At 41.8% G+C, this 27,933-nt stretch overlaps 1 protein-coding gene across 1 annotated transcript; it reads left to right on the top strand.

Annotated features, from left to right (window-relative positions):
- The first annotated feature begins 792 nt into the window (after positions 1-792).
- On the top strand, positions 793-27,670 carry atr (ATR checkpoint kinase). Its single transcript, XM_078277350.1, has 48 exons — positions 793-942; positions 1,128-1,219; positions 1,864-2,016; positions 2,130-3,043; positions 3,143-3,285; positions 3,589-3,759; positions 3,973-4,136; positions 4,389-4,541; positions 4,867-5,065; positions 5,246-5,502; positions 5,696-5,892; positions 6,269-6,369; positions 6,594-6,765; positions 7,418-7,573; positions 7,675-7,869; positions 8,244-8,339; positions 8,528-8,617; positions 9,017-9,112; positions 9,316-9,446; positions 9,722-9,865; positions 10,160-10,253; positions 10,394-10,519; positions 10,956-11,162; positions 11,286-11,399; positions 11,527-11,642; positions 12,043-12,163; positions 13,177-13,314; positions 13,408-13,579; positions 14,280-14,446; positions 15,355-15,519; positions 20,336-20,427; positions 20,647-20,738; positions 20,872-21,049; positions 21,265-21,450; positions 21,819-21,978; positions 22,370-22,549; positions 22,908-23,050; positions 23,199-23,296; positions 23,476-23,705; positions 23,843-23,977; positions 24,498-24,698; positions 24,799-24,942; positions 25,562-25,712; positions 25,803-25,959; positions 26,201-26,354; positions 26,572-26,723; positions 26,925-27,030; positions 27,177-27,670. Exons 1-48 carry the CDS (start codon positions 890-892, stop codon positions 27,348-27,350), a joined length of 7,830 nt encoding a protein of 2,609 aa, XP_078133476.1. The 5' UTR covers positions 793-889; the 3' UTR covers positions 27,351-27,670.
- Positions 27,671-27,933: the final 263 nt, after the last annotated feature.

The raw sequence follows: 27,933 nt of genomic DNA, 5'->3' as shown, positions 1-27,933 counted from the left end.
TATTAAAGAGAATCTATTAAATGTACCAAGCAGCCGTGTATGTGTGTGTGTTATGCATGGTTAAATAAAGGAGAAAAAATAGTGCTCAAACAAAGCTAGCTTTTCTCGTCTTGGATGAGTGAGTCATTATGTGCAACTCTAATGTGATTTTTAAATGCACAAAGTAAGCAGAACATACGTAAAAACAAACTTTCACCTTAAAACACCATGTAGTACTTTATGTATGAGTAACTTATTTGTACATGTACGTATGCGCTAAAGAAACAACCTTTTTTGTAGGTGTAGGATTAAAAGGAGACATTATACAGAGTCACACAAAAAACTGTTGCTTTCACACAAAAAACAAGGTATATAAACAGTGGTGGAAAGTAACTAAGTGCATTTACTCGAGTACTGTACTTAGGTACAATTTTGAGGTACTTGTAATTCCATTTTGGGCTGCTTTATACTTCTATTCCATTATATTTATCCTAAGGAGTTACTTTGCAGATTCAGATTATTAAAATAAAATAATCAATAAAAAACTTATGATGTATTTTTTTAATAATCAACAGTATATACAATTACACCCACCTTTACCAGCTGCAACATTACAATTATGCGTACACATGAATACATTAGTGAATATAATCCATACCTTTTACGGTAAGCAATTAGCAAATACCTCGCCAGAGGGAGCAGTTCGTAGTTCGAGTTTATATTTAGGTGTATTGACCGTCGAAGGCTGCCGTACCAAAACAAAAACGTCATTTTGGAGCGAAAGTTTTCGAAAGACCTGACAGGATGGACAGGACATGTAGAAGTGTGCTGGTTAAAATTACCTAAGAAATCTTCGATATTATATTTTGAAGAAGTTGTCCAAGTAGCGACACACCAAGCGCCTGTAAAAATGGAAGGACTGGAGATGTCTGCGATGATACCGGCTCTTCAGGAGCTAGCTAGGTGAGTAACGTTAACCGGCTAAAGTTGGCTAAGCTACGCTGTTAACAGCATGTCAGACTCTGAAAGTGCTTAGCTAGATTGAACTGAGCCCTCTCTGTTATATATAAACCACTTAGTTAAGTTAATGAAAACCTTAGCTGTACCTTGTTTCCATAAATAACGTTACACCATGTTGTTATTTGCAGTGCCAGCGCCGCTGAGTACGACCAGGCGGTGCAGAAACCTCGACAGATCCTCTGTCAGTTCATTGACAGAATACTGACGGATGTCGATGTCGGTAAGTTTTTAAGGAATCTCAAGCACGTACAAGAGGTTAACACAATAATAAAAACACCTGACAGATTAGTAAAGCTTGTTTGGTTTCTTGTGAAGACTGTCAGCTGTGTATAATCAAGTCATTTTGCTTGGGCTGTTATATTTAAATTAGAGCTAGCTAAATTAGATAATGTTGATATTATATCGATATCGTGATACGAGACTAGATATGGTCTTAGATTTTGGATATTGTAATATCGTAATATGGCATAAGTGATGTCATTTTCTGAATTTACCAGACTGTTCTAACTGTTCTATTATTTAGCTTTACCCACTTATTCATTATATCCACATTACTAATGATTATTTATCAAAAATCTCATTGTGTAAATATTTATCAGTATTTTATTTATTTATATATATATATATATATATATATATAATAGTCAACACTACAATATTGTTGCAGTATCGATATCGAGGTATTTGGTCAAAAATATCGATTTGATTTTCTCCATATCACCCAGCTCTAATTTAAATTATTAGAGGTTATGGCCAAATGTTCCTTTCTCGTTAACCCATCAGGGTGAATCAATCTGAAAAGTCCTGATCCCCCAGGTTGTGAATCAGTTAGTTAAAAACAAATCTATTGTGTGTGTTCTTCAGTTGCTCTAGGGCTGAACAAGAAGTCTAGTTCAGAGCCGGCCTGTGTGATGCTGCTGGACTTTGTGCAGCATATAATCAAGTCCTCGTCTTTGATGTTCACCAACCCTGCCTGCCAACCTGCTGAGTATCCGGACACCACACAGCGCTCTACTGGTAAGAGCTCTTCAAAAAGCAGCAATATTAAGTTTTTTGGAGATCTGTTTTTTTATTTTGTGTTTTTCTTTTCCTCTCCACCTTCATGTCTCCTCATTTTTCCCTTGATTCAGACTTTAGTAAGTGGGTGGCCGTGCGTTTGCTTCGTGTGGCAGCGGCTCCAGACTGTGACGTCATCCACGGGCGGGTCTCTGCTGTGCTGTGCTCTTTACTTCACGCTCTGAGAGCCAGGGCGCCATTCATCTTCAGCCGCCTCACTCGGGAGCTCATTGTTCTGGCCCAGGACCTCAGCAACATCCTTTACACTCACATTTCCACATTGGCAGGAAATGGACACTCTTTGGGAATTTACATGCAGAGCCGATGGCCTGTTACGCTCGAGTGCTTCAGTATCTCCCTCGTTTGTGTCACCTCGTACCTTAAGCCCTCTCCTCTTGTTCTCGCCTCGCCTGCTGCCCTGGAGTCGCTGACCGCCGTGGTGATTGGTGTCGTAACTGACGCCCTGCGGGGAGTTGTCTCCCCTCATGACATCAGTGTGGCCTGGGAGACGGCTTGCTCCTTCCTGGCCAATGGCAACAGCAGGTTGAGGAAGATGTCCATGGTGATGCTGAGTCAACTAGTGGAGCTGGGAGGGTTTCCTGAGAGTCAGGGCCACAAGTTCTTCACGGCTTACCTTCAGTTGCTGGAAACACACTCCTACGCGTGTACAGCAGACACAAAACTAGATGAGAAACAATCCTATGAAGGCGAGCTGCTGCACCTGACTCGCTGTGTGTTTCAGTCGTCTGGTGTCTCTCACTCACACTTTGAGCCCATCTACCTCTCGCAGATGTTCGAGTGTGTTTGTACTCTTGGCGGGTCAGATGTCAAGTTGGGGACTGAGGTTACTGAAACACTCTGTTTGCTGTTCAGCTTCTTGCTGTCTGTCGCCATAGTTTATGAAAGTGCTGCGTTGTTAAGAAGGCAGCGAGTCACAGAGGTCTGCAGGACGCTGGCACGCACCGTTGGAACAGAAAAACAGGCTGAAGTAAGATTCTGTTCTTCATCTTTTTTTGCTGGTATAATGTTTGTAACAACTTTTCTCTCTCACCCCCTTTACAGTATCTGTGGTGCTTGTGTTTTGCAGTGTGCACAGGGGTTTCTCCAAGCCGCACTGAAGGCTGAGACTGCTATGGTGATACAGAAGTCAGTAGATGGAGAGACTGCTGCCAAGAAATCATGCAAATCTGCCACCAAGTCAGTCTGCAAAATGACAAAAACATCAGCAGCGTGAGTTCATAAACATTCATAACTGTGTTCTATCATAGAAGTGGTTGAGTTTAGTGGCGTAAAAGACAGCATAGAGCATTACATCATATCATACAGCGAAATACAACACAGTACATGTTATATTTTCAATTGTTCTCTCACATGTGTAACAAATCTGTTGAAAATTCTGTGCTGTAGCTGCTCAGTCATGTGGATCTCTTGATTTTTTTTTTTCCAGACCTTCTTTTGTTAGTGACAGTATAGACTTGATATTTCACCTCACATCTTGTTATTTAAAATGACTGTGTGTCTCTGTGTCTTAAGTGAGGTGGACATGCGTGCTGGCAGTGAGGTTTGGGCCGTGGTAAACAGTCGGCTGGAAAAGCTGCTGACCTTTTTAAACTCTGATGGACCTGAAACCGAACAGACTCTCTCTGCTCTTGACGGTCTGGCCCTCATTCTCCACCTGGCCGCCCTCTGCTCCTCTCCCACCAGGTAATACACAAACACCTGCTGTCATTCCAGCTCTCTGTCTTTATCTTTTTCTTTTTCTTGTCATGTCTTACACTCGGAAATGCTAACTTTCCAATATTTTGAACATGTTTTGTCTATCAACTGACTACAAGAATTACCTACTTTGCTGACTGCAGTTTTGCGACATTTTTTCTTATACTGAGCTTAGTCTGTCACTCTCTGTCTCGTTGACAGTCCTTCTCTTCTTCTCTGGGTGCCCACTGAGACTCTGGGTAGGGCCCTGAAGAGCTGCCAGTCAGTGTTAGAAGGAGGTCCTGAACCTGGCTTAAACCAGAACTACTTTCAGTCTGCTGTCCAGACTACTGTTAGGGTCCTTGACTCTATCCTCTACCTGACAAGTAAGGATATATACACTCACAGAAACACACATTAAAGATGCCGTTTGTATGGTTTTTATTTTTTGCTGGGTTATTAATTTGCTATTTATTTTATTTGATGTCACAACTAAAGCATAATATCCCTTATTTTTGCCATTCTCTCCATTATTGAGTGTGAAAACAAGCTGAAGTATATGGCAGAAATCAAAAGCACTTCCTTTTAAGCAAAGTTCGTTGATAGCCATCTGTTTTCATTACTGCGTGTGTTTGTAGTGAGCAGCCACAGTGAGGGCGGGCTCCAGCGGCGAGTGTGTGCTCTGCTGTCTCTTCCCTGGGTGTGTGAAAACAAGTTCATCCCAGCCTATAAGAGTTCAGGATTCCCCTCCTGGCTGCCTGCCTTCGCTCATAGACTCAGCCTATGTTACTGTGAGTATTTCTTCTGCATTACAACCAGGGTCCAAAATTAACTTTTTAGTCCACCAGCCAAATGGATATTGAAGGTTCAAATTTGACCAGCCACTCAATCATTGTTTTTTGACTGATGAGTGAAGCAAATCTAGCAGTCACTTGCATATTTCACCAGCATTTGGCTAGTAGATGGTGCTAATTTTGGACCTTGATCACAACTCAAAACAAAACAAAAACATCACATCAAAAATGAAATTTGAGATGACTCATTTTAAGTGATTTTACCAGGCCATTTCTGTTGCGAAAACTCTGAATTAACGTCAAACTATATGCGTCTTTCCAGCATCTGAGTTCCAGGCGGAGTGTGTGTCACTGCTGGCCCTTCTGCATGGTGGTGTGTGTGAGACGTGGCGTGTGTGTGTGTTTACCAAGACGTTGCTGAGTCCGGATGAGCCGGTGAGAGCAGCGACAATCAAGGCCTTCCCTCTTCTTCTTCACCACCTGGGAAACTCACACCACAACCTCATCAGCACTACTCTGCTGTACGCCCTTATATATGTATTAACATTATGCGCACAATCAAACACTGTCCATGGAATGCAATGACCATGGACATGTTCTCTCTTGCTTGGGTGTCATTGTTTCATAATTTTCTATGCTTTTATTAAGATGTTTTAAACTTTTTTTCATTATGTCCATGGTGTATATTTGACCATTTGCAGTCCCAGGCTGGAGGACAGTTCGGAGCAGGTGATGAAGGAGCTTGCCAGGATCATCGGTCAGCTGAGCTGTGTCCAGTCAGGGCTCTCACAGCTCAGTGACACCCACACAGAATCCACTCGTCTTCCTGAGATCCTCTGCCACCAACTCAGCCTTGCAACAGAGCATGCTGGGAATACTATTCCATCCATCAGGGCAGCTGTTGTCAAACCCTTCCTGCCACTGCTCAAAAAGCAAGCTCCAAGTAGTGTTAAACAAGGTATATTTTATATATTTTGGTTTTCTTCCACAATGAGCTTTTACAACATGCAGACAGCCTAAAAGATGCTACATGTATTATATACACAGTACATTGCTGTGATCCTTCCTTGGATTATTTTCAAATGCAGTATTATTTCGTCCATTTTATTGTTGTCATTTAATTATTTTACTTATTTATTTCACGTTCTTAGCTTTCCTAGAAGCTCTGCCTCATCTCTGCCAGCATGTGAATCTGGTTGGTGGAGACAGCGACTCCCAGGCAGTTCTCTGCGCTCTGATTGGTCTTATGGAGGACTCTGATCCAGTGGTCAGAATACGCTTTAGCCAATCAGTGCGTTTCCTGCTCACAGAGACCAGCAGAAACTCCGAGCAGGGCTCTCTGAGTGAGGTGAGCAATTTCAGCGGTGAGACTCAAATGTGTAAACACCTAAAATACATCATTTTCTATATGAATATATTATTACAAGACAGAAAGAGCATACAATATTCAATAACATTCCATTTAGGTCATTACTGCGAAAACATGCACATTAATGTCAGTTTTATACGTGCCTTAAAATCACGATTCCCTCAGTTAAGTGAAAAAGTCAAAGAGGTAGAAAGTTTTACATTTTTACCTGGCTCATAGTTTTCTAAAGCAGACCATACCTCATCGTTTGGGGATTATGACTTGGTTAATACTTGCTTTGTAAAAAAGAAAAAAAACAAAACAATGTATGTTAGTCAGGTTGATGATGTGTGTGTGTTTCTTCTCGCTATCCAAGCTCCTGGTCGGCCGTCTTAAAGAGGCGTTCAACAAGGCTAAACTCAACAGAGACGACGACCTGCGCAACACTCTCATCCTCACCACTGGAGAGATTGGCAGGTACAGGTGACCTTTGCCTATGCACCAGAGTACAAAACAGCACCACCAGCTGTCGTAATCACTCAAAGTGTGATTAGTGTCATAATTTGCTCATCTGTAAATACATGTTCCATATAGTTTTATTTTAAGTTCTTCTGCAGCATGGGAAGGTTGCTGCGTCTTTTAAATGGTTTTTATATTTAAAAAAAAAAAAAAAAGAGTTCACCTCTCTCCTCTTCTGGCAGAGCGTCTCAGGGTAGTTTGGTGTCGTTCTCTCTGCTGCGGCTGCTCCACTGTCTGCTGTCCAAGTCGTCTCCGGTGTCTGTAGCTGCTTACGCTCAGATCAGAGCCCTGGCCACTGCCAAAGGCCTTAAACTTCAGACCCTCTTCAGTCAGTACAAGAACCCTATTTGCCAGGTACACATTTCTTTTTAAAGATTATTTTTGGGGCATTTTAGGCCTTTATTTTTGACAGGACAGATGAAGACATGAAAGGGGAGAGAGAAGGGGGAATGACATGCGGCAAAGGGCTGCAGGTCGGAGTCAAACCTTGGCCCGCTGCATCGAGGAGTAAACCTCTATATATGGGCGCCTGCTCTACCAACTGAGCTATCTGGGCGCCCAGGTACACATTTTTAATGTTGCTCTTATAAGCCAGGTCTAAAAGCTGATGCTGATGGAGACTTTTAAGGATTTTCAGTCCACAATGCTATGAATAATAATTAGATATATTAGTAAAAAATGTCTGTAATGCTTTTTACCCCAATTAGTGTTAATGTTCAATTGAGCTTTTGCTAATGAAGGTTTGGACCACTAATACTTTTAATTTTTTTTTCCATTTTTGTTTTCCGCAAATAGTATAATGATAATGGTTGATGCATAATAAGGTCTCCACATGATTGTGTGTTTTTGTTGGTGGAAAATGATTTGAGAAATATATTCTTTCCTGATTGTCGTAATGAATTGCATTGAGATGATGAATTTGTTTTTTTCTTCAAAAGAACTGGAGCTGTGTGCCGCGATTCAGTGATGTAAAGACATACATTAGTTCTTTCTTCTGTGTGTTCAGTTCCTGGTGGAGTCGCTGCATTCACGCCATGCGTCGGCCTTGCGGAGCACGCCAGACCAGGGCAGCGAATCGGCCAATCAGAGAGAACTGGCCCTGGACATCCTGGCTCAGATCGCACACGCTTTTGATTTTCCAGACCTCCACCGCTTCCTCACTGTATGTCATACATGTAGTGTAACTACACAAAAGTACACAGTACTTTTACATCCATGGGTGTTTCTAAGTATATAGGTTTTTATGCATACTTGTATATGCAGAGGACCCTCCAGGTGCTCCTGCCCTACCTGGCCGCCAAAGCGAGCTCTACTGGCTCCGCCCTCATCCGTACCCTGGCCAATGAGCTGAAGGCGAACAGGAGAGAGATCCTGATCAACAACTTCAAGTACATCTTCAGCCATCTGGTCTGTTCCTGCACTAAAGAAGAGCTAGAGAGGGCTTTCCACTACCTACAGGTATTTTACTACCATACTTATACTATAATCTGTAATTGTCTACACATTCAACAGAACAATTTGTCTGGCATTGTGGCCATGTTGTTGTAGTGGTTAATGAAATAAAAAAGACAGATTTCATCATTAAAGGCACCCAAATTAACTTAATAACTTGTATGATTTAAAGCACTTAAGTCCACCAACTAGGGCAGAAATTAATATTTAGGTTGGCCAAAAAGTCGAGTATTAATCAACTAGAATATCACTTTGGCAGTGAGAGTCTCAGCTGTGTGGCCAGGCTTTAGTCTGACAAGGTTGATAGATAAAGCAATGGTTGTTGTCCATAGTAAGTAATCAGATTACCAGACTGATTTGTTTTCCTAATGTTCTCCCAGAGTGAGACAGAGATTGAACTGGGCTCTCTGCTAAGGCAAGACTTCCAGGGTCTTCACAACGAGCTGCTGCTGCGCCTTGGAGAACACTACCAACAGGTCAAAACACACACACACACACACACACACACACACACACACACACACACACACACAAGTTCCCCTACAAATTAAGTATTTTTCCGTATATATATACTTCTGAGTGCATACATGTCATGTGTAATTAACTCACTTATGTGGTTTAAGACTAGTTATTGTTCCCATGTGTGTTTTACATTTCTATGCAGGTGTTTAATGGTCTGGCGATCCTGGCTTCCTTTGCGTCCAATGATGACCCGTACCAGGGTCCCCGAGACATCACCACCCCTGAACGCATGGTACGTGTCAGAGTTTAATGTGGTGTTCATTACAGTTTTAGCTTGTGCTTTGAATACACAGTTTGGAGTTTTTATAAATGTTATATTTTGTGCTTATGTGACATGCTGTGGAATTATAACAGACAGGGTCAAATGTAATTTAGTCCCAAAAGCTTTTGGAACAAACTACAATGCATTCATAATACAAATATCATAGTAAATACCTTTTTGAGAGTTGAAACAAAACAAAACACTTTTAAGAGATATTTTTAGTTGTAACCATATGCATGCAACTAAGAATCATTTTTTTGCACCAAATATAATAATGATTACATAATTAGTAATCCATAATCGCCTCTCTTTTTTTAACATGAATCTGTATTTTTCCTCACTTGTCTCTCTTTGGTCATTGTGTGACAGGCGGACTACCTGCAGCCGAAGCTGCTGGGAATTCTTGCTTTCTTCAACATGCAGCTGCTCAGCTCCAGCGCAGGAGAGAAGGACCGCAAGAAGTTGGTGTGTGAGCCGTTACTGATACTACTAATATTGATGTTTGAGAATGTATTGTTTCAGTAAGAGAGTTCACCGCGCTACCGTCTGAGGTCAACGTTGTTCACAGCAACATTGTGTCTGATTTGACAAATGTTGTTGTTTGTCCATTGCGATACTGCTTAGCTTGTGTAGTGTAAAAAGAAAGTGTCCGCCTGTTTTCTGCGCAGGCATTGACAAGTGTGATGGCTCTAATGCGACTGATGGGCTCCAAACACATCAGCTCTGTCAGAGTAAAGATGATGACGACGCTCCGCACGGGCCTCCGATACAGAGAGGACTTCCCTCTGCTCTGCTGCCAGTCAGTACACACACTCACACTTCATATATGTGCTATATTGCTTCTGTTATGTCAAGATTGACATGTAACCTTTTTTTCCCTGACCACAGTTAAGGCAGGTTGCTAGAGATAGCTGAACCACTGAACGGCAGGCAGCCACGACTGTTTAATTCCACACTTGATAGAACGTAGAACAATTCAACTCTCTTTATGTACTCATTTATGCCACAATCCTGTGTGATTAGCTGAAAGCCCTGCTGATTCTGTGTATTAATTCCTTCCTCCTGTGTGGACAGGACGTGGGAGTGTTTTGTGAGGAGTGTGGAGCCGGCACACTTGGGCCCTCTACTGAGTCATGTTATTGTTGCACTCCTCCCCCTGATCCCACTGCAGCCCAAAGAAACCGCTGACATTATCCGCTTCCTGATACTGGACAACAGGTAACACACACAAATACATTTTATTTTTATTTTTTTAATGACCAAACTAGGCCTGTGCAGAAAGCTACACATGACAACTTGAGAAGTGCAAAATCAAGCTAATTTTCATGTAATTCCTGCTTTAATTCAAATGTAAATTTTCATTGTTAAAAAAACATTTGATAACCTCAAAAATAGTACTTAGGTGGGGGTATTTCTACACATGCCAAAAGAAAGTACTCAGGTTAATAAAGAAATCTGCACTTAACTCCAGACTTCCAATAGCAGTGATTTAATTTAGTCAATTTCCCACAGGGAAGAGGTCAACGACTACCTCCATGAGATTTACTTCCTGCCAGACCAGCCTGAGCTGAAAGACATCCACACTGTTCTGCAGAACTACAAGAAGGTCAGTATGGGCAAGAGGATGATCATGCTAATTAAGTAAATAAAGGATGCAGATGGTGACACGGGTTATTGTTTGTTGGTGGTTTTAGAGATCAGAAAATACACAAAATGGTAAAACACGCTATGCCTAAATTCATCCAGCTGACAGCCAGCAGCAGTGACCTGGCCGCAGCGCTGCAGCTCTCCATGAGGGCCGTTCAACATGAAAACGTCGACGTCAGGATTCATGCGTTGACCAGCCTCAGGGACATGATGCACAGCAAGCAGGTACACACACACACACACACACACACACACACACAGATGGTTAGACAACTACCTCTGAAAGGATCAGAGTCCAAGCTTCTTGTTTGTAAGTTATAATAGAATTTTCACTGCTGCAGTTTACCGACATGTCTTAAAGTTACCTTAACTTTCCAAACCATAGAAATAAATATCCTCCTTGAAGAAGGCTGTCTGTGCTGCTACGCGTGGGTTGCTTCTCTCTATGTCTTTTACATTTTCTATTATGAAATAGCCAGTAAAATAAAGGCTTTTTAAATAATTAAGAGTACCTTGGATTTTCCTTCTTTTTTTTTCAACACTTAATTGAATTCCCGACCCCAAAGAGCACCTTCAAACATTTGACTGAACTTCCTGAGCACTCTGGACTTTTTTTGTCTTTCATAGAAATAAATATGTTTCTTTATGTTGTGGACTGCAGGAGTGGCTGCTGCGGCATGTTTGTGCGAGTGAGGCAGTGGAGCCGGTCATCTCCAGCCTGGTGTCAGTGCTGCTAAAGGGCTGCCAGGACTCGTCCCCAGAGGCCAGGCTCCTCTGTGGGGAGTGTCTGGGGGAGCTGGGGGCCGTGGATCCCGGACGTCTAGACCTGTCCCACACACACACCCATGGCGACCGCAACACCTTCGTGGTAAGCTAAAGACTGCATTCAGAGATACATACATATGTTGGTTTGACAGAGGATAAGTAGGGATTCCCCCAAAATGGAACTCTGTCAGGAACTAAATGTAAAAGTCGATTTTTCTATGAACAGAGTGGAGTTGATGATCCCAACTTCGCCTACGAGCTGCTGACTGAACTGACCAGAACATTTCTGGCTTACGCCGATGATGTGAGAGCACAGGACTCTGCTGCTTATGCAATTCAGGTACTCACACACTTGTGCAAGCACTCACCTTGCACTTTAATTTGTGTGTGTCTCTTTTGTTTTTTTTTGTTGGCTCATGTCATGTCAGTAATGTGTGTTTGTGTTGTTGCTGTCATGTACACTGTAGGAGCTGCTGTCCATCTTTGAGTGCCGTGACGGTCGAACCGACTCGCCGGGGCGCCGTCTGTGGAGGAGATTCCCAGAGCAGATTCAAGAAATACTAGAACCACACCTCAACAGCAGGTATTCGAGTACACACACACACACACACACACACACACACACACACACACACACACACACACACAGAGAGACTTGCAGCACATATGCGCTATGATCCTGTCTTGGACACCTTGGATTTAAAAAAAGAAAGACAAAAAAAAAAGAAAATCGTACTTGCACTCACAGTTACACTTACATGTGACTCTTTGTATGTATTTGCACTTAAATCTAGCTGTTTGGAGTTTGTACCTTCATGGTTGAATGCACTTCATGGAAGTTGCTTTGAATAAAAGCGTCCGCTAAATTAAATGTTATGTAATGTAATTGTCTCACACATAGCCTAATTCAGGGGATCAAATCCCTCAAGTGAAACTTCTTTGTCCTCTTTCTTACCCTATCTCTCCTCCCTCTCTATCTTCAGGTATAAGAGCAGTCAGAAGGAGGTGAACTGGTCTAAACTGAAGAAGCCAGTGTACTTAAGCAAGAGAGGCAGCAAATTCTCTGATTGGTCGGCCACCTGGGCCGGATACCTCATCAGCAAGGTAAGCTGATTTATCTCTCACTTTTGGAGAGCCAAACAGATACACATCTAATGTATCCATCTCTTCCCGTTTGTTAGATTCTTAACACTTTTTGTTTTAAATACATGTGTAACTAATAACATTCTGACATTTTGAGTATCAAAATGGAGGTGAAAATAGCAACCGTGAGAAAGCCTTTTCTTTATGAACAGTCACAAGACAACTGAAAAAACCTGCAAAGGTTTCAAGCACATTGAACATGAACAAACATGAAACATGTTATATATTTAAGATAGATAAAGAATAAAGGCCCTGACACACCAACCCGACAATCGGCTGTCGGACAGTCTGGCGAGGTCAGTGACTCGAGTCTGTTCGGTGTGAGGGGCCGTCTGCCTTCATTTTGGCCGATGTTGAATTGGAAGGCGGGCAGTCGGACTCAATGACCAATCTGATTGGTGGAGTGCTAACCCAGAAATGACGAGTGGGACGAACGCCTCTCAAAATCTGACGAAAATCTTTTAAACTGACCTTTGTCGATCTGAAATGAAGACAGTATCTGCATGGCCTATTTCTCACTTAAAATGTTTTCAGAAACACGTTTCAGTGAACTATTTTCGTAAAATACGAGATCGTATTCCGAACGAGCCGCCATTATGGCCGGCTGGAGAAGCCAGACCCACGTGACGTGTTCGTTATTTCCGGTTTTCATTTTAGCGCTGCCTGCTGTTATGGAGACGTATTACGTCTTGCGCACGCGCAGAAAGTATGCTCAAGTCGGCGTCGCTTCTGTGTGTTCCGAGGCACTTTTTGGACCTCAGGGAGCCGACTGATCAGTCCGACTGCCTTTTCTGCCGACGGTCGGCCGACGGTTTGGTGTGTCAGGGCCTTAAGATTATCAAGATGAAGACAAAAAATAAATAAATTACATTTCAGGCAATGTATGTGCTTTTGTCAATTTCACATCTTTTATAAAACCTCATAAAAATCTTTCAAGCCAGAGGTTTTAGGAACTGTTTTCTCATGTGTTTCAGGTGAGACATGAGCTGGCCAGCAAAGTGTTCACCTGCTGCAGTTTCATCATCAAACACGACTACAAGGTTACAATCTACCTGCTGCCTCATATTCTGCTCTACATGCTGCTGGGCTGCACACCTGCAGAGCAACAGGAGGTGAGGACACACGCGTAGTATAACTTACAGAAGACGTTAATCCAGCTTTTTGGGTTGGTTTTCTTTTGGCATAAATAAGGCACCTCCTTCCAGGTAACGGAGGAGATGCTGGCTGTGCTGACAGCAGGTGATGAACGAGGAGCGGAGTGTGGTCAGGTGACAGCGTCCAGCCTATCGCAGCTCAGCACTCAGACTGTGTTTAGCATGATGTCTCACCTCACACAGTGGAGCCGCCACATCCTCTACTCCAAACCCAAACAAAATGGTAAGTGACCCCAATGCACAAGTCTCTAGCTGTTCACTGCAGTGCTGAAACACGTAAGTTAGAGTAAAAGAATGTTAGATTATCGGTATTAGGGCTGCACAATATATAGTTTTTTTTTATGGCCATCGCAATATCAACTGGCGCAATACATCGTGAAAGGCTGCGAAATATCGCGAGAAAGTATTTTTGTGTCAGTAGAAAACCGCACTTTAAAATGTAACCGTCATTGTTTTTTTAATGGGGCCTTTTTTATTCAATTCAATGATCAATTTGTTCAACAAAAGAATGTTGGTAATGATTTCCTTTCATTTGTTTTAAGTTCAACAAGCAATTTGTTGTATTTTAGCAGAATACGAAAGCAGCAGAAATGCAGAACTGAGTACACTTTAATATCTGTGTATTTATTGCAAGTAATATCGTTATCGTGATATTCAACAACTTTATTGCATATTTTCCTCATTTTGTGCAGCCCTATATTGACCCTATTTCTTTGTATATTTGTATTTAGAAAATGCTAGGGTTTCATCAGCATATATCTATGACGACAGAACAGACACTTATTTACATGAAAATGTTAATGATTAGTTCAGAAAAAAGAGTAATTTCAATGAACTGAATGTAAATGCATGTATCGTTGTTGTTCTCTAACCTGCATGATTAACTCACGCTTGAAGTCAAAAGCTAAAATGTATCATTGCAGAGAGCGGCGAGTATCAGCGTGTGGTGGCCTTCCTGAAAGGTATTCCACAGGACGTTCTGGCCAAGGCCTCTCTACGATCCAAAGCCTACACTCGTGCCCTCATGCACTTTGAAGCATACATCTTAGAAAACAAAGAGAACATCCAGGACCATCTCACCTTCCTGCAGGTCAGACAGCAAGTAATTTAAATGTATTTTTTGATAAAGTGAGTGCTCAATTCCTCTGCTTTTAGATTGGAATAAAAAACATCTTGGCATGGCACTGGTTGCTTAGAAGGCTGTTATTATTATGTTGATGCCTTACAGAATTACTGTTATTAGACTTTTAGAGTCATTTGACAGTAGAAGCTATTAGAAAAAAGTTCAAATAAATGGTACGGTTTGGTGGCCGGGTTGGCTCGGTGGGTAGAGCAGGCGCACATATACTTGGAGGTTTATGCCTTAATGCAGAGGTCCAGGGTTCGAGTCCGACCTGTGACGATTTCCTGCATGTCTTCCCCCTCTCTCTCCCCTTTCTCACCTAGCTGTCCTATCAATTAAAGGCGGAAAAGCCCAAAAAAATAATCCCCCCCCCCCCAAAAAAAAAATGGTACGGTTTGGTTTACGAGCAATCAGAAAATTGGGATCTGGACACAAATCTGAAAGGGGTTACCTTATATTAGTTTACTCTGCTTTCATGTGTTTATAAAACTATATATATATATATATATATATATATATATATATATATATATATATATATATATATATATATATATATATATACTAAAATATTTGCTATTATACATCCTTTCTGACTCACCTCATTAACATCTCATTTACACCCCATGTTAGTGAATAATAATTTGTCAGTTTGACAAAAGTTTGGTTAACAAAATGGCTGAAAGCACAATATTAAAAATTATTTTCTTTTAAAAATATAATTCACAATGTGGCTAATGAAAGTAAAATCAGACTGTTGTTAAGATCATGTCATTACAATGTGATGCTTCTAAAAGTCAATAAACGGTAATGTTGAGTCCTTGTTAAGTGGAAGTTGCAGCTCTCTGAACTTTTTTAATGATTGGCTGTGGCAGAGACTGTATGCTGCGATGCATGAGCCTGATGGTGTGAGGGGGGTCAACGCCCTGAGAAGGGAGGAGCCGTCGCTACGGGAACAGATACTGGAGCATGAGAGCATCGGCCTGCTCCGAGACGCAACCGCCTGCTATGACAGGGCCATACAGCTGGAGTCAGACCAGGTACACACACACACAACACACACACACACACACACACACACACACACACAACAAAAAAAAACTGCCAAAATGCCTTCTACATGATGCGTGTATATACTGTAGAATGTATTTAGTGCCGCAAATAATATAATATAACTTGTATCCCAGAAATTAGTTGATTCTGTAATACATATGGTGTTCACGTTAAAATGTCACACCCGAAATTGATCTCTTGGTCCTCTATGTTAAATTTAATTGTAAAAAAACAAATGTATATTCTAAATTTGCTTTCTAAAATCTTTCCAAAATAAAATTTCAGTTCTTAGCTCTTAGCTCACCAACGTTGCTAGTAGGGGTGCACGATTCAGAAAATGTCATGATTCGATTCAATATCCATTTTTAGGCTCAAGATTCGATTAAAAATCAATTCTCGATCCAAAAAATAAACGATTCACAGTATGTAAATGTAGTTACTTTTCCCATGTGATTGCAGTAGACATACAATTTAAAAGAAACACAACAAATTAAATGTAGTTTGATATTACTTTATATGTCTTCATACAAAAATAAAAATAAACTGCAAAGTGCCAAGCTTTGGCCAGCTTTCAAATACATTTAATTCAAGTATAAAATAAAACTGTTAAAGAAAAAGAGCTTTTCGTTCAGAGTTCGGTGGGAGTTTAGAGCATTGAAAGAGGTTAGGTACTTTACGTTGTTGTTCGTCCACGTCTTTAATGTTAATCTCTGGGTGATGGCGTACCATGGGAGTTCTCAAGTTTGTGGTGTTTCCAAAAAACTGAACTATCTCTTTGCAAAGCCTGCATATAGCATGATTGCTATCAAGTTCTGTCTTCCCCTCGAGGTTATAAAAGCCGAAATGTGCCCAAACTCTCACCTTCAATGAAGATGGAGCAGGTTGAATAATTCTTTCTGTGAGGTTTGCCAGTGTTTGCGCCGACTAAACTACTTCTGCTGCACTCGTTCTTCTTTTGATTAACAAGAGTGCCCAGGCGTCAGTGTGAATTCGACGCAGCGCCATCTATGGGAATGGCGAGCTAAACTCATTTCAGGACAATAGTATACACGCCTAGCCTAGAAATCTAGACGTACCCTAGTGGCAGCAAATTTAATTTGCAGCCAGGGGGGTCTCCGTTGGCTTGCAAGCTGGAAAAAACAAACTCTGGTCAGGCCAATTACATCGTATATAGAGTCGGTGGGCAGGCTTATGGCTGCTGTTGCTGGGAACAGCGGTCTTCTGGAAGACTTGGAGTTAAGCTTTTCTTTGAGAAAAGAACAAAGAACGGCACTGAAGTCATTCTTAATAAAGGAAGATGTGTTCGGAGTTTTGTCGACCGGATACGGCAAAAGTTGAATCTATCAACTAGCTCCGCTACCTTCTTCGTTGCTCTGCCTGGTTGTAGCGCTATCCTATTGCGTGCAGAGGGAATTTGAAAGACAACCGTTTATCCCGCCCCTCGGATTGAGCGCCGTCAATGGTGAGTTCCCAGACCCAACATCTTCATGTGGGTCTGGCTTGTCAGACTAATACACGCCATTACAAAACGTAAAGCTTGAATCGCGATACGAATGTGAATCGATTTTTTTGCACACCCCTAGTTGCTAGCAGCAAATAAAAGGTAGTGCAAGGTTCCAAGCAGTGTATTAACAAGTTCCTCTACCTTTTTACAACAAACGGTTAAAAAGTGATAAAGGCTCTTTGTCCCTGACTTCAAAAATGACTCGTATACAATATGTCAGTTCTTTGGTTAAGGTTTGGTAAAGTTTAAACTGCTTAGGTTTAGCGAAAGATTTAGGTTATGGTTAAGGCAAAAGACAGGATCATAGCTATGTGTGGAGCAAGAATCGGCAGGCAATTAGCTTAGCTTAGCATAAAGTATGGAATCAGGGAGAACCAGCCAGCCTTGCTCTCTACACACTTCAAAAATACGCCTACCAGCATGTTGAAAGCTTAATATAAAAACATAAAGTTGTTTTAAGTTGAGTAGCTAATGCTGAGATTTTTTTGTTGACGATGAGCTGCTTGGCACAGTGACTTAATGCGGTTGCCTAGCAACCTCATAGTGATGACAAGAATTCAAAAAATGCCTTGCTGCTGAGACTGGACAAGAGGTCGTTTATCTAGAAAAGTGTACATGTAGGTTGTTTTATGTGTATTCACAAAAGACCGATGCTGACCTACCGCTGGTGAGGACAGTGTCATAGTATCATAATAACATCTGTATTCAACCCTAATTGAAAAGCTGACTGTATTATGTGGCGATGCACAGATATGTTGTCAATCATCAAACTGGTTGACAAAACCAATGAAAAGGTCAGTGTAAACATTTAAACTGTGGAATTGTACAATATTCAGGAAACGGTTCCATTCTCTGTGTGTTATGACAACAGCAGGTCATCACATAACTACTGAAACGTTATATCTGGAGTCAGTACCAAAACAAGCAGTGTGAGAGAGAACCAAGATACAACACCGATAGACCCAGAACTATTTATCAGTGACAGGCTGCATCTACACTTGATAGACATTCGAAGATCTACCAGCTAAACATGGAGAACAGCAAAGGGCCCCTGGTCTTCTACAGGTTAGCCACAAAGTTGGAAGAGTGTGAGCTGGAAAAGAAGGCTCTTGAAAAGCAGGTGGAGGAGCTGAAGGCTCAGCTGCAAAGTGCTGAAAACCACAGCGGCGGTCAGGAGGAGAAGGTGAAGCAGCTTGCCACTAAACTGGAAGGACAGATGATCCCAAGAGAGCGAGTAATGGAGAACTTGGGAAAACCGCTGCTTCGTGAGAAAAGCACCAGGCTTCAGGAGAAACTCAGCACCCTGCAGGATGAAGTCAGGCAGCTGAATGATTTGTTGGGGCAGGAGCGTGCAATAAACTTCCAGGAGCATAATATGGGGCTGCATCTCAGCAGAGTACTGCAAAAGACTGCAGAACAGCTGGCTCGACAGAAGAGCCTTAAAGAAATATTCATCAAGAAAGAGAAGGAAGCACGCAAAGACCTGGAGAGGCTGAAGAGGCTTTGTGACACAAAGACCATGGACAGCATGGGGATTGCCACTGACGTTCACAACGATATCAAAAAGAAGAAGAAGGAGCTTCAAAAAGACTACGACGTGCTCAATGTGAATTTCTCAATCGGCCAAGAAAAGTTCTCGGCAGAGCTCGGGGTTGAAAAAGACAGAAATGAAGCTCTTCAGCAAGAACTCGAGCAGCTGAAAGTTTCACATCACAGATCTGAAACTGAGCTCAAGGCTGAAAGAGAAAAGAGTGGCAGCCTTCAGAAACTGTTTGAGAAAGAGATTCAGTCGCAAGCTGAAACAGTGCCAGAGAAGCTGGAGGTCATAAAGCAGCTGAGGGCTGAGCGCGACGCTCTGCTTCAACAGATAGACAAGGAGATCCAGACCCTGAATAAACAGAACAAGACCAACCAGGAGCTGGTCACTAAGCTCCGGGCCGAGGTGGACGTCAGCCAGGGCCTCTGGACTCAACTCGCCAAGCTCAAAGATACGCAGAAGGACGAGGAGAAGGAGACTCCCTCCATGATTCACTGAATGTTGAGCCGCTGGAGGAGATCAAACACTCCGAAGAGAAGCTTGAAAAGAAGAGAAAAGAAACCCTCATCAGCCTGGAATTTAAGATTTAAGAAAAAAGAGTGAAAATCAATAAAGTCAATAAAGCATTAAAAAAGAAATCTGCCTCATGTCTATGGTTTGATACTATGTATTGTCAGCAGACATTCAATTAATTTACATTGAATTTAGTAATTACTTCTCTTACCGGTGGAGTCTGCCATCCCCACACTAGATTTAGTACACACACACACACACACACACACACACACACACACACACACACACACACACACACACACACACACACACACACACACACAGGGGCTTCACAGTAAATGATGGCTCTTATACAGCTGTGGTAAATGGTAACTTACTACTTATACAAACACAACATTTCTTACTGCGTTCTGCTGGCGAAACACTGTGGCTTTTATTGTGAAGCAGTCACCGAGTGCTGACTACCACTGACAGCTAACACGACTAGGTTGAAACCTAGTATATGGCTGGAGTTTGCCTCCAAATTGATGCTCACGCTCTCTCTCGCTCAACCACACACTCGCTACGACCACACTACGCTACTCTTATAGCATTAATCACATATTCCGAAAAATCTAAACGTATATAGAAAGGAAGTGGATCACATGATTGATCGCAGAGGTAAAGACGTCACCAGCGGAAACAGTGTCGTGCCTATCCATTTTGAAAGAGCAACGGCCAATGGGGAAACTCCAACTCTACTGAAATACGGTGTAACTTCATCACTCACTCACTAAAAAAATACTGCTAAGAGAAACGTAGCCACTATATATTTATATTAGGGCATACGATTTTGGCTCCTAACGATCATAAAAACAATGTAATAGAGAAAAAAGCAATTATTTTGCACATTACGTTTTGCAAGTAAACTCTTATTTTGTCTTGTGTTCTGAATGGAGAGAAAAAAATTCAAACGAGAAAGTATTAAGGCAAATTTCACAGTTCAAGGTGTTCTCACTGTTGATTTGTTTCACTGTTTTTTAAGTTCAATAAATGCAACCTCTTTCCAAAAGTCAATGAGTAATCATGTTAAATAATCGTTATCACGATTTCTTTTTTTCATTATCGAGCAGCCCTAATATATGTTTTTTATATATATATTAAGACGAAAGAAAACTGTGTGGCATCAGCTGTTGTTTGTTACACTGTTGTATCTTTCTGTAATTCTTTTCCTTATTTCATATTTTCATTATCCCTTTGTGTGTAGATTGGTCACTATCATGGGGTGATGACGTCTATGCTCGGCCTGGGACAGCTGTCAACAGTCATCACTCAGGTCAATGGAGTCCTGGCCAATAAGTGAGCCACACACACACATACATACTGGCCCATCTCATTCTCACTATAGCTGCTTATTAATTCAAGTTTAACCCACTTTTAACTGTAGGTGGAGAAGGAATAATCTTGTGACTTGACCTCTTGGTGGTTTCTTAACTAACATACTATTGTGTTTTATACTTAGATAACATGTATGTCAGTTATGATCCACTGAATTAAGCTATATATGCACACATAAAGGCACCAGTGGAAGTCGGAGCTGAACACCTACAGAGTGGAGGCCGCCTGGAAGCTAGGAAAATGGGACCTGCTGGAAGATTATTTGAGTTCAGGTAATAAAACACACGGATGATTCTTGAAAGCTGCGACCTGTTAAACCATTGGTGGCACTTTATGGCAGCAATAGATATCTAGTTAACACATTGAACGTAATGACTAAGTTTTGCACTACCATTGTGTCTCCAGACCGTCAGTCCAATACTTGGGGTGTGCGGCTTGGCCAGTTACTGCTGTCAGCTAAGAAGCAGGATGGCGAGACTTTCTATGAGAAGCTGAAGCTGGTGAGGAAGGAACAGGTCGTCCCTCTGTCTGCAGCCAGTTATGAGTGTGGAACCTACCAGAGAGGATATGAGTACATCGTCAGGTCTGTGGGTGTCCGTGTTTTCTTGGAATCAGTTACGTTTTGCTTTTTTTTTTTTTTCTGAGTTGATTCCTGGTTTTCCATAGCAATAACTTGTGAACCCCCAAACTCTGTGTGTGTGTGTGTGTGTGTGTGTGTGTGTGTGTGTGTGTGTGTGTGTGTGTGTGTGTGTGTGTGTGTGTGTGTGTGTGTGTGTGTGTGTGTGTGTGTGTGGTTAGGCTTCACATGCTCAGCGAGTTGGAGCACAGTTTTACTGAGCTGCAGAAACAGAGGGAATGCTCCACCCCCAGCCTCAACCAGCTGCCTCCCCATTGGTCAGATCGACTGGAGATGACCCAGAATTCCTTCAGGGCCAAGGAGCCAATCCTGGCCCTCCGTCGTGCCCTGCTCAGCCTGGGACCACAGTAAGGATGTAGAAACAGTTGTGTTAAGATTTCAATATTCACCTTCAAGCATTTTCGTCTGTATGAGCGTTATTTTTAATTTGGCTAACTCTAAACGGGTCTAACTCTCCCTGAGTCATGCCGATATAGCATTTTTTTCTTTCTTTATGTAACCCAGTGTGTTAACAAGTGGCTTTACAGCTGGAACTTTTCAGTATTTATTTCTTAGTTATTAGTTCTTTAACCTGAATAACTTATGTGCACACATGTCGTGCCATGAAATCCGGGAGAATGCAATGATCACCTCCCTCTTGTGTATTATTTCAGGCTACTGTGTCTGTGTCAATTACTGTATACAAGTCAAATCAGGCCTTGTGTTTGCTCTGCAGACCTATGAGCACAGAGATGGTAGGGGAGTGCTGGCTGCAAAGTGCCCGGGTGGCCAGAAAGGCAGGACATCACCAGACTGCCTTCAATGCACTACTGAACGCAGAGAACACACACCTGGCCGAGCTGGTCACCGAGAAGGCCAAGTGGCTTTGGTCCAAGGTATAACCAAGCTTTAAATTCACCCATACAGTATAAATACAATAAGAAGCAGATTTTCTTGAAAGATTGCATATAATATATTTGTGCCAAGTGTGTTGTTTTGCCTGCTGTGATTAGTAGTCCTTTTTACACTGCATATTTAGGACCTGTAAAGTATGGTAATACAATTTTATTTATTTTTTTGGGCATTTTAGGCCTTTATTTGTATAGGACAGCTTAGATTTTGAAAGGGGAGAGAGGGAATGACATGTAGCAAAGGGCCGCAGGTTGGAGTCGAACCTGCGGCCGTTGCGTCGAGGAGTAAACCTCTATATATGGGCGCCCGCTCTACCAGGTGAGCTAACCAGGCGCCAAGTAATACAACTTTTAACGTATTTTGCTGTGTCATCAGGGCGATGTACACGAGGCGCTGATCGTCCTGCAGAAGGGCGTGGCCCAGTGTTTCCCTGATGACCAGCCACTCACGGACCCTCGCAGCCTGCAGACCAAAAGCAGGGCCATGCTGCTGGTGGGACGTTTCATGGAGGAGACGGCCAACTTCGAGTCCAATGCCATCATGAAGGCATATAAGGTGACAGCCATGATATTTGTAAAGGGAATGAACCACTGTGCAGTAAGTCAAAGGCTTTAATTAAACAGTCAATGAGTTTGCAAATAATATCAACACATTAACTAAGACTATTATTATTACTGTGAAGACTTCTCATACAGCTGAGTTTCAAGATGCACTGGACAAATGGCTGCAACAAATTCAGTTATCTTTCTGAAATTGTGATGGGCACTTTTCACAATTTTCTGACATTTTATAGCCCAATGGATGAATTGATAAATAAAAAAATATATTGAAAAAAATAATTGTCCGATTAAGCAGTAATGAAAAAATTGTTAGTTGTGGCCCTGCTTTAAAGTGTGTTTGTTGTGTTTTTTAGGATGTGACCAACCTTTTGCCTGAGTGGGAGGATGGAAACTTCTACCTGGCCAAGTACTACGACAAAGTGATGCCAATGGTGACTGATAACAAGCTGGAGAAACAGGGGAACCTCATCCGATATATTGTCACATACTTTGGAAAGTACGTCCATGTTGTTCATACAGCTGATACCCAGCCCTGCAGTCTATGATCAGAGCTCAGAAAATGCTGTTATAACTTACTTTACTCCACCGTAGACTCATTAGTTTCATCATCCGCCATGAAAGATTTGGGTTGTTTTTCCTCCCAGAGCCTTGCAGTTTGGAAACCAGTACATCTACCAGGCCATGCCTCGCATGCTGTCTCTCTGGCTGGATTTTGGAGCAAAAGTGTGTGAGTGTGATAAAGGTAGGTGGCCTGTCGTGACTGTTTGTGTAAAATAAAGATACACACATGGCAAATGAAATACTCTGGCTAACTCAGTAGCATTTCCACCACTTTATACCTATTTACTTTTTATGAACCGTGGAAACAGAAAAATGTGTTATAACATTCAAATATCATCTCTACACGTCCCTCCACCACAGCGGGGCGATCAGACAGACAGTTGCGACAGGAGCTGGGGAAAATCAACACGGTGGTGAGTGAGCACTGTGCCAACTTGGCGCCGTACCAGTTCCTGACCGCCTTCTCCCAGCTCATCTCCAGGGTGTGCCACTCCAGCGACGAGGTCTTTACCGTCCTCATGACCATCGTGGCCAAAGTCTTCCTGGCATACCCCCAACAGGCTATGTGGCTAATGACTGCTGTCTCCAAGGTGTGTGTGTCTGTGTCTGTGTGATTGACCGGATGTTTTAGCACCTGCATAAACTCAGACCACTAAATAGCTTTACTAAAAACATATGACCTCACATTCACTCTGAGTCCTGACTGTGCTTGTGTGTTTGTTTTCAGTCTTCCTACCCAATGCGTATGAACCGCTGTAATCAGATCCTCAAGAAAGCAATTAGTCTCAAACAGTCTCTGGAGAAATTTATCGGAGACGCCAACAGGTTGACTGACAAGCTGCTGGAGCTCTGCAACAAGCCGGTACACACACACACACACACACACACACACACACACACACACACACACACGCGCAAAGTATTTTATATTACATGAAATTAAAATAGAAGGTACACTTCCAAACTCTTGTAATTCTAACCCTATGAACTTAATCTTAATCATAATGAAAAGAGTATAATAATTGTCAGTATTGATTACTGTATATGTTTATGTTCATTATAGAAGTAATAAAGCATGTTTTTCTGTATTGCATGGCATATACTCTAAGGTACTATTCATTTGATAAATGCATGTTGTTCTGTAATCGGTTTCAGTGGAGTCACGGCATAAAATATAATGGTTCACATACTTCAAAAGCTCGCTATAAAATCTCCTAAGTGACTATAAACCAATGCATTTTATTGGTAGACAAGATTAGATTAGATCAAATAAATGTATTGATCCCCTTCAGGAACAGTGTGCAGAGTGATTGCAGTAGCCAGTAAGAGGGACACATCACAAGGTAGCTGTAAATGCATATTTCTGTGAATTTGTCTTTCAGGTGGATGGTAACAGCACCACCCTCAGCATGAGCGTTCACTTCAAGCAGCTAAAACGTCTGGTGGAGGAGCCGACCTTCAGCCAGATCCTGATCCCGCTACAGTCAGTCCTCATCCCTACGCTGCCCTCTACTGGCGGAGCAAACACACAGCACGACGCCTTCCCCGGACACTGGGCATACCTGGATGGCTTTGAAGACACTGTAAGAGAAAGAGGCTGGTGATTTTTGTCACAAATATTTTAGTAGGAAGAAAACACGTTCATGAAACATGGTTGCAAAGTGTGCGTGTGTTTGTGTGTAGGTGGAGATCTTGGCCTCCTTACAGAAGCCTAAGAAGATAAGTCTGAAGGGTTCAGATGGGCGGAGCTACACCATGATGTGTAAACCTAAAGATGACCTGAGGAAGGACTGCAGACTCATGGAGTTCAACTGCCTCATCAACAAGGTGTCTGGTGATATTCGTTTATTAAGTCTAACTGTACATTCTTTATAGTTATATTGGGAGTAATAATCTGTCCCCGTTGTGTATATGAATAGAAGTGGACTACTTTACCATTAGTATTTTCTCAACAGTTCACACAGCTATATTCATTAACTCTGAACAGTGACTAAGAAATAGCCAAGACATTAGAAAGGGGACATAATAACATAGAAATAATAAGTAAGCAATCACTAAATAAATTCATAATACTGGTATGTTTGTCAGTATGTAAATATAGTACATACAGACACGTTTCCCTTTATACTTAATAGGAATATACACTTTTACGGAAAGAAGACAATAAAAAAAAAAAAATAGTAAAAATATAGTAAATTGATCACATCTTCTAACAATTTTAAAGAAAAGGAAAGCTTTTTTTCCCGACATTATAATTTTCCATCAACAAAATGGTCAATAGTCCTGTGTTTTAAATTGAATTAGTCCATTTCTCCATAGATTAAATTGTAAATTGGTATCTTGGTGTTTAGTCTACTCTATATATGTAAAGTGTGTCACCACACTATATAGAAGGGACAGAATGAGCAGTATTTATAGTATGTGTACATGCTCTCTGTGTGTGTAGTGCCTACGTAAAGATGCTGAGTCAAGGCGGAGGGAGCTACACATCCGTACCTACGCTGTGATTCCTCTCAATGAGGAGTGCGGCATCATCGAATGGGTCAACAACACCGCCGGACTTCGACACATTCTCACCAAGCTGTATAAAGAGAGAGGTATACTCCTACATAAAACTACATTAAAACAAATAAAAATAAACTGTCAGAATAATCAATGTTATAGTCATATTTGTGTGTGTGTCCTAGGTATCTACTTATCAGGTAAAGAGCTCAGGAAGCTTATTCTACCGAAGACAGCCCCCTTTGAGGAGAAGCTACGAATTCACAAGGAGGTGCTTTGTGTTCGACACCCTCCTGTGTTCCACGAGTGGTTCCTCCGGACCTTCCCTGACCCAACGTCATGGTACAATTACATTTATGAGGACCACTGTTTCACAAGCAATGTCAATGATCTAATTTTTGTTGTGTTTCTGTGTATGTTATTACATTTGAGAAGAGCAGTTTCAGTTCTGGATTTAAAAATGTAGGAGTTTTTGGATGGTTAGGAATTTGAAAAAGATCCAGTTCAGAGTTTTTAAAGTTACATTTAGGATAAGGTCACATTCAGGTATTGTGTGTGTGTGTGTGTGTGTGTGTGTTTACAGGTACAGCAGTCGCTCCGCGTACTGCCGCTCCACTGCTGTGATGTCCATGGTGGGCTACGTCCTGGGTCTGGGAGATCGCCACGGAGAAAACATCCTCTTTGACTCTTTCACTGGGGAATGTGTTCATGTCGACTTCAACTGCCTCTTCAACAAGGTTTGTGTTTGTCCTAAAATATAAATCATTTATATTTGTTATTTATATTGTAAATATTTCAATAGAAATCATGAAAAGAATCATAGACATTTTTATGTATATATTTATATACTTTACTAATATTTTACTAATGTATTCTATAGTTATCTACTACTTTTTCTGTGGTCTCCCCCTTTTTCCTGCATTCTCTCATGCTCCTTCTGTCCCTCCCCACTAGGGGGAGACGTTTGACGTGCCTGAGGTGGTTCCCTTCCGTCTGACCCAGAACATGGTCCACGCCATGGGGCCCATGGGCACCGAGGGTCTCTTCAGACAGGCCTGTGAGGTCACCCTGAGGTTAATGAGAGACCAGAGAGAACCACTCATGAGGTACACAAGTATTAACACATGATTTTTGAATAATCCTGTTAAACCTTGTTTCGTAATCTGAGCAAACACATGCAATGGGGTATATAAATAAAACAAAACATATGCTTGAAAAACACTGGAAATAGAGTGAGGAGCATGTATTATTTTTGTCACAGAAAAGGTTAAAAATGCAACAATTTTGTTTTTGATTTTCCCTCGAAGTGTGCTCAAAACCTTCCTTCATGACCCGCTGGTCGAGTGGAGTAAACAGGCCAAAGGACTTTCTAAAGCTCAGGCCAACGAGACAGGAGAGATAGTTAATGAAAAGGTGCGTGCAATTCTTTGATTTTGCCTCTGGAAATATGTTTACATGCATTTAGAGCGGCGTGCATGTCTAATATAAAATACATGTAAACACATTTTTGGTATTGGCATTACTGTATTGTCTTATCTTTACCACTCCTTCTCTGCCAGGCGAAAACCCACGTGTGTGACATCGACCAGCGTCTGCAGGGAGTAATAAAGAGCAGGAACAAAGTGCTGGGTCTACCTCTGTCTATAGAGGGACACGTCCACTACCTCATACAGGAAGCCACAGATGACAAACTGCTCTGTCAGATGTATTTGGGCTGGGGGCCCTACCTGTAAAACACACACCTGAGTTTATCAAATGAGAGGGAAGCATTTTTCAGATGCTTTCCTATGATCAAATGCCTACACAAGACAACCTGAAGTGCCATCCAAGGTGGATCTAAGCAAGTATAACAAGTGCAAATAAATTCTTGCACATGAAGTTTGTAATAAAGGCAAAAAAAGACATGTCCTACACCCACGACTGTTTGTTGAAGAGCTCTCTATAATGCCAGATTTTTGAGTACTTCCATCATTGTTTAGTTTCCTGTTTCTGGAAACAAAATATATTTGTTGCATTTCTGTACATTATCTTGTAATAAAAGATATGTTTTGCAGATCTGATTTTGTTGGTAAATGTGTATGTAAGTAGTGTGTCTTCTAATCTCCTAACCCTCCTACTTAGATTGTCTTTAGCAGTCAGATTGCTTTAATCCTGTGTGTGTGTGTGTGTGTGTGTGTGTGTGTGTGTGTGTGTGTGTGTGTGTGTGTGTGTGTGTGTGTGTGTGTGTGTGTGTGTGTGTGTGTGTGTGTGTGTGTGTGTGTGTGTCTCTTGCACATACCCAATGGTCCAATCAGCTGACCTTTTTCACAGGAGCAC

Source organism: Sander vitreus, chromosome 20 (genome assembly GCF_031162955.1).
Source record: "Sander vitreus isolate 19-12246 chromosome 20, sanVit1, whole genome shotgun sequence".
Classification (NCBI taxonomy): Eukaryota; Metazoa; Chordata; class Actinopteri; order Perciformes; family Percidae; genus Sander; species Sander vitreus.
The sequence above is the reverse complement of the archived record's forward strand: the minus strand, read 5'-3'. Positions and strand labels throughout refer to the sequence as shown.

Coding starts and splice junctions, on each gene's coding strand:
- atr (XM_078277350.1), top strand. CDS start 890: ATGGAAGGACTGGAGATGTCTGCGATGATACCGGCTCTTCAGGAGCTA. Junction 10,520..10,955: donor ACATGATGCACAGCAAGCAG/GTACACACACAC, acceptor TGTGGACTGCAG/GAGTGGCTGCTGCGGCATGT. Junction 20,739..20,871: donor GGAAGATTATTTGAGTTCAG/GTAATAAAACAC, acceptor TTGTGTCTCCAG/ACCGTCAGTCCAATACTTGG.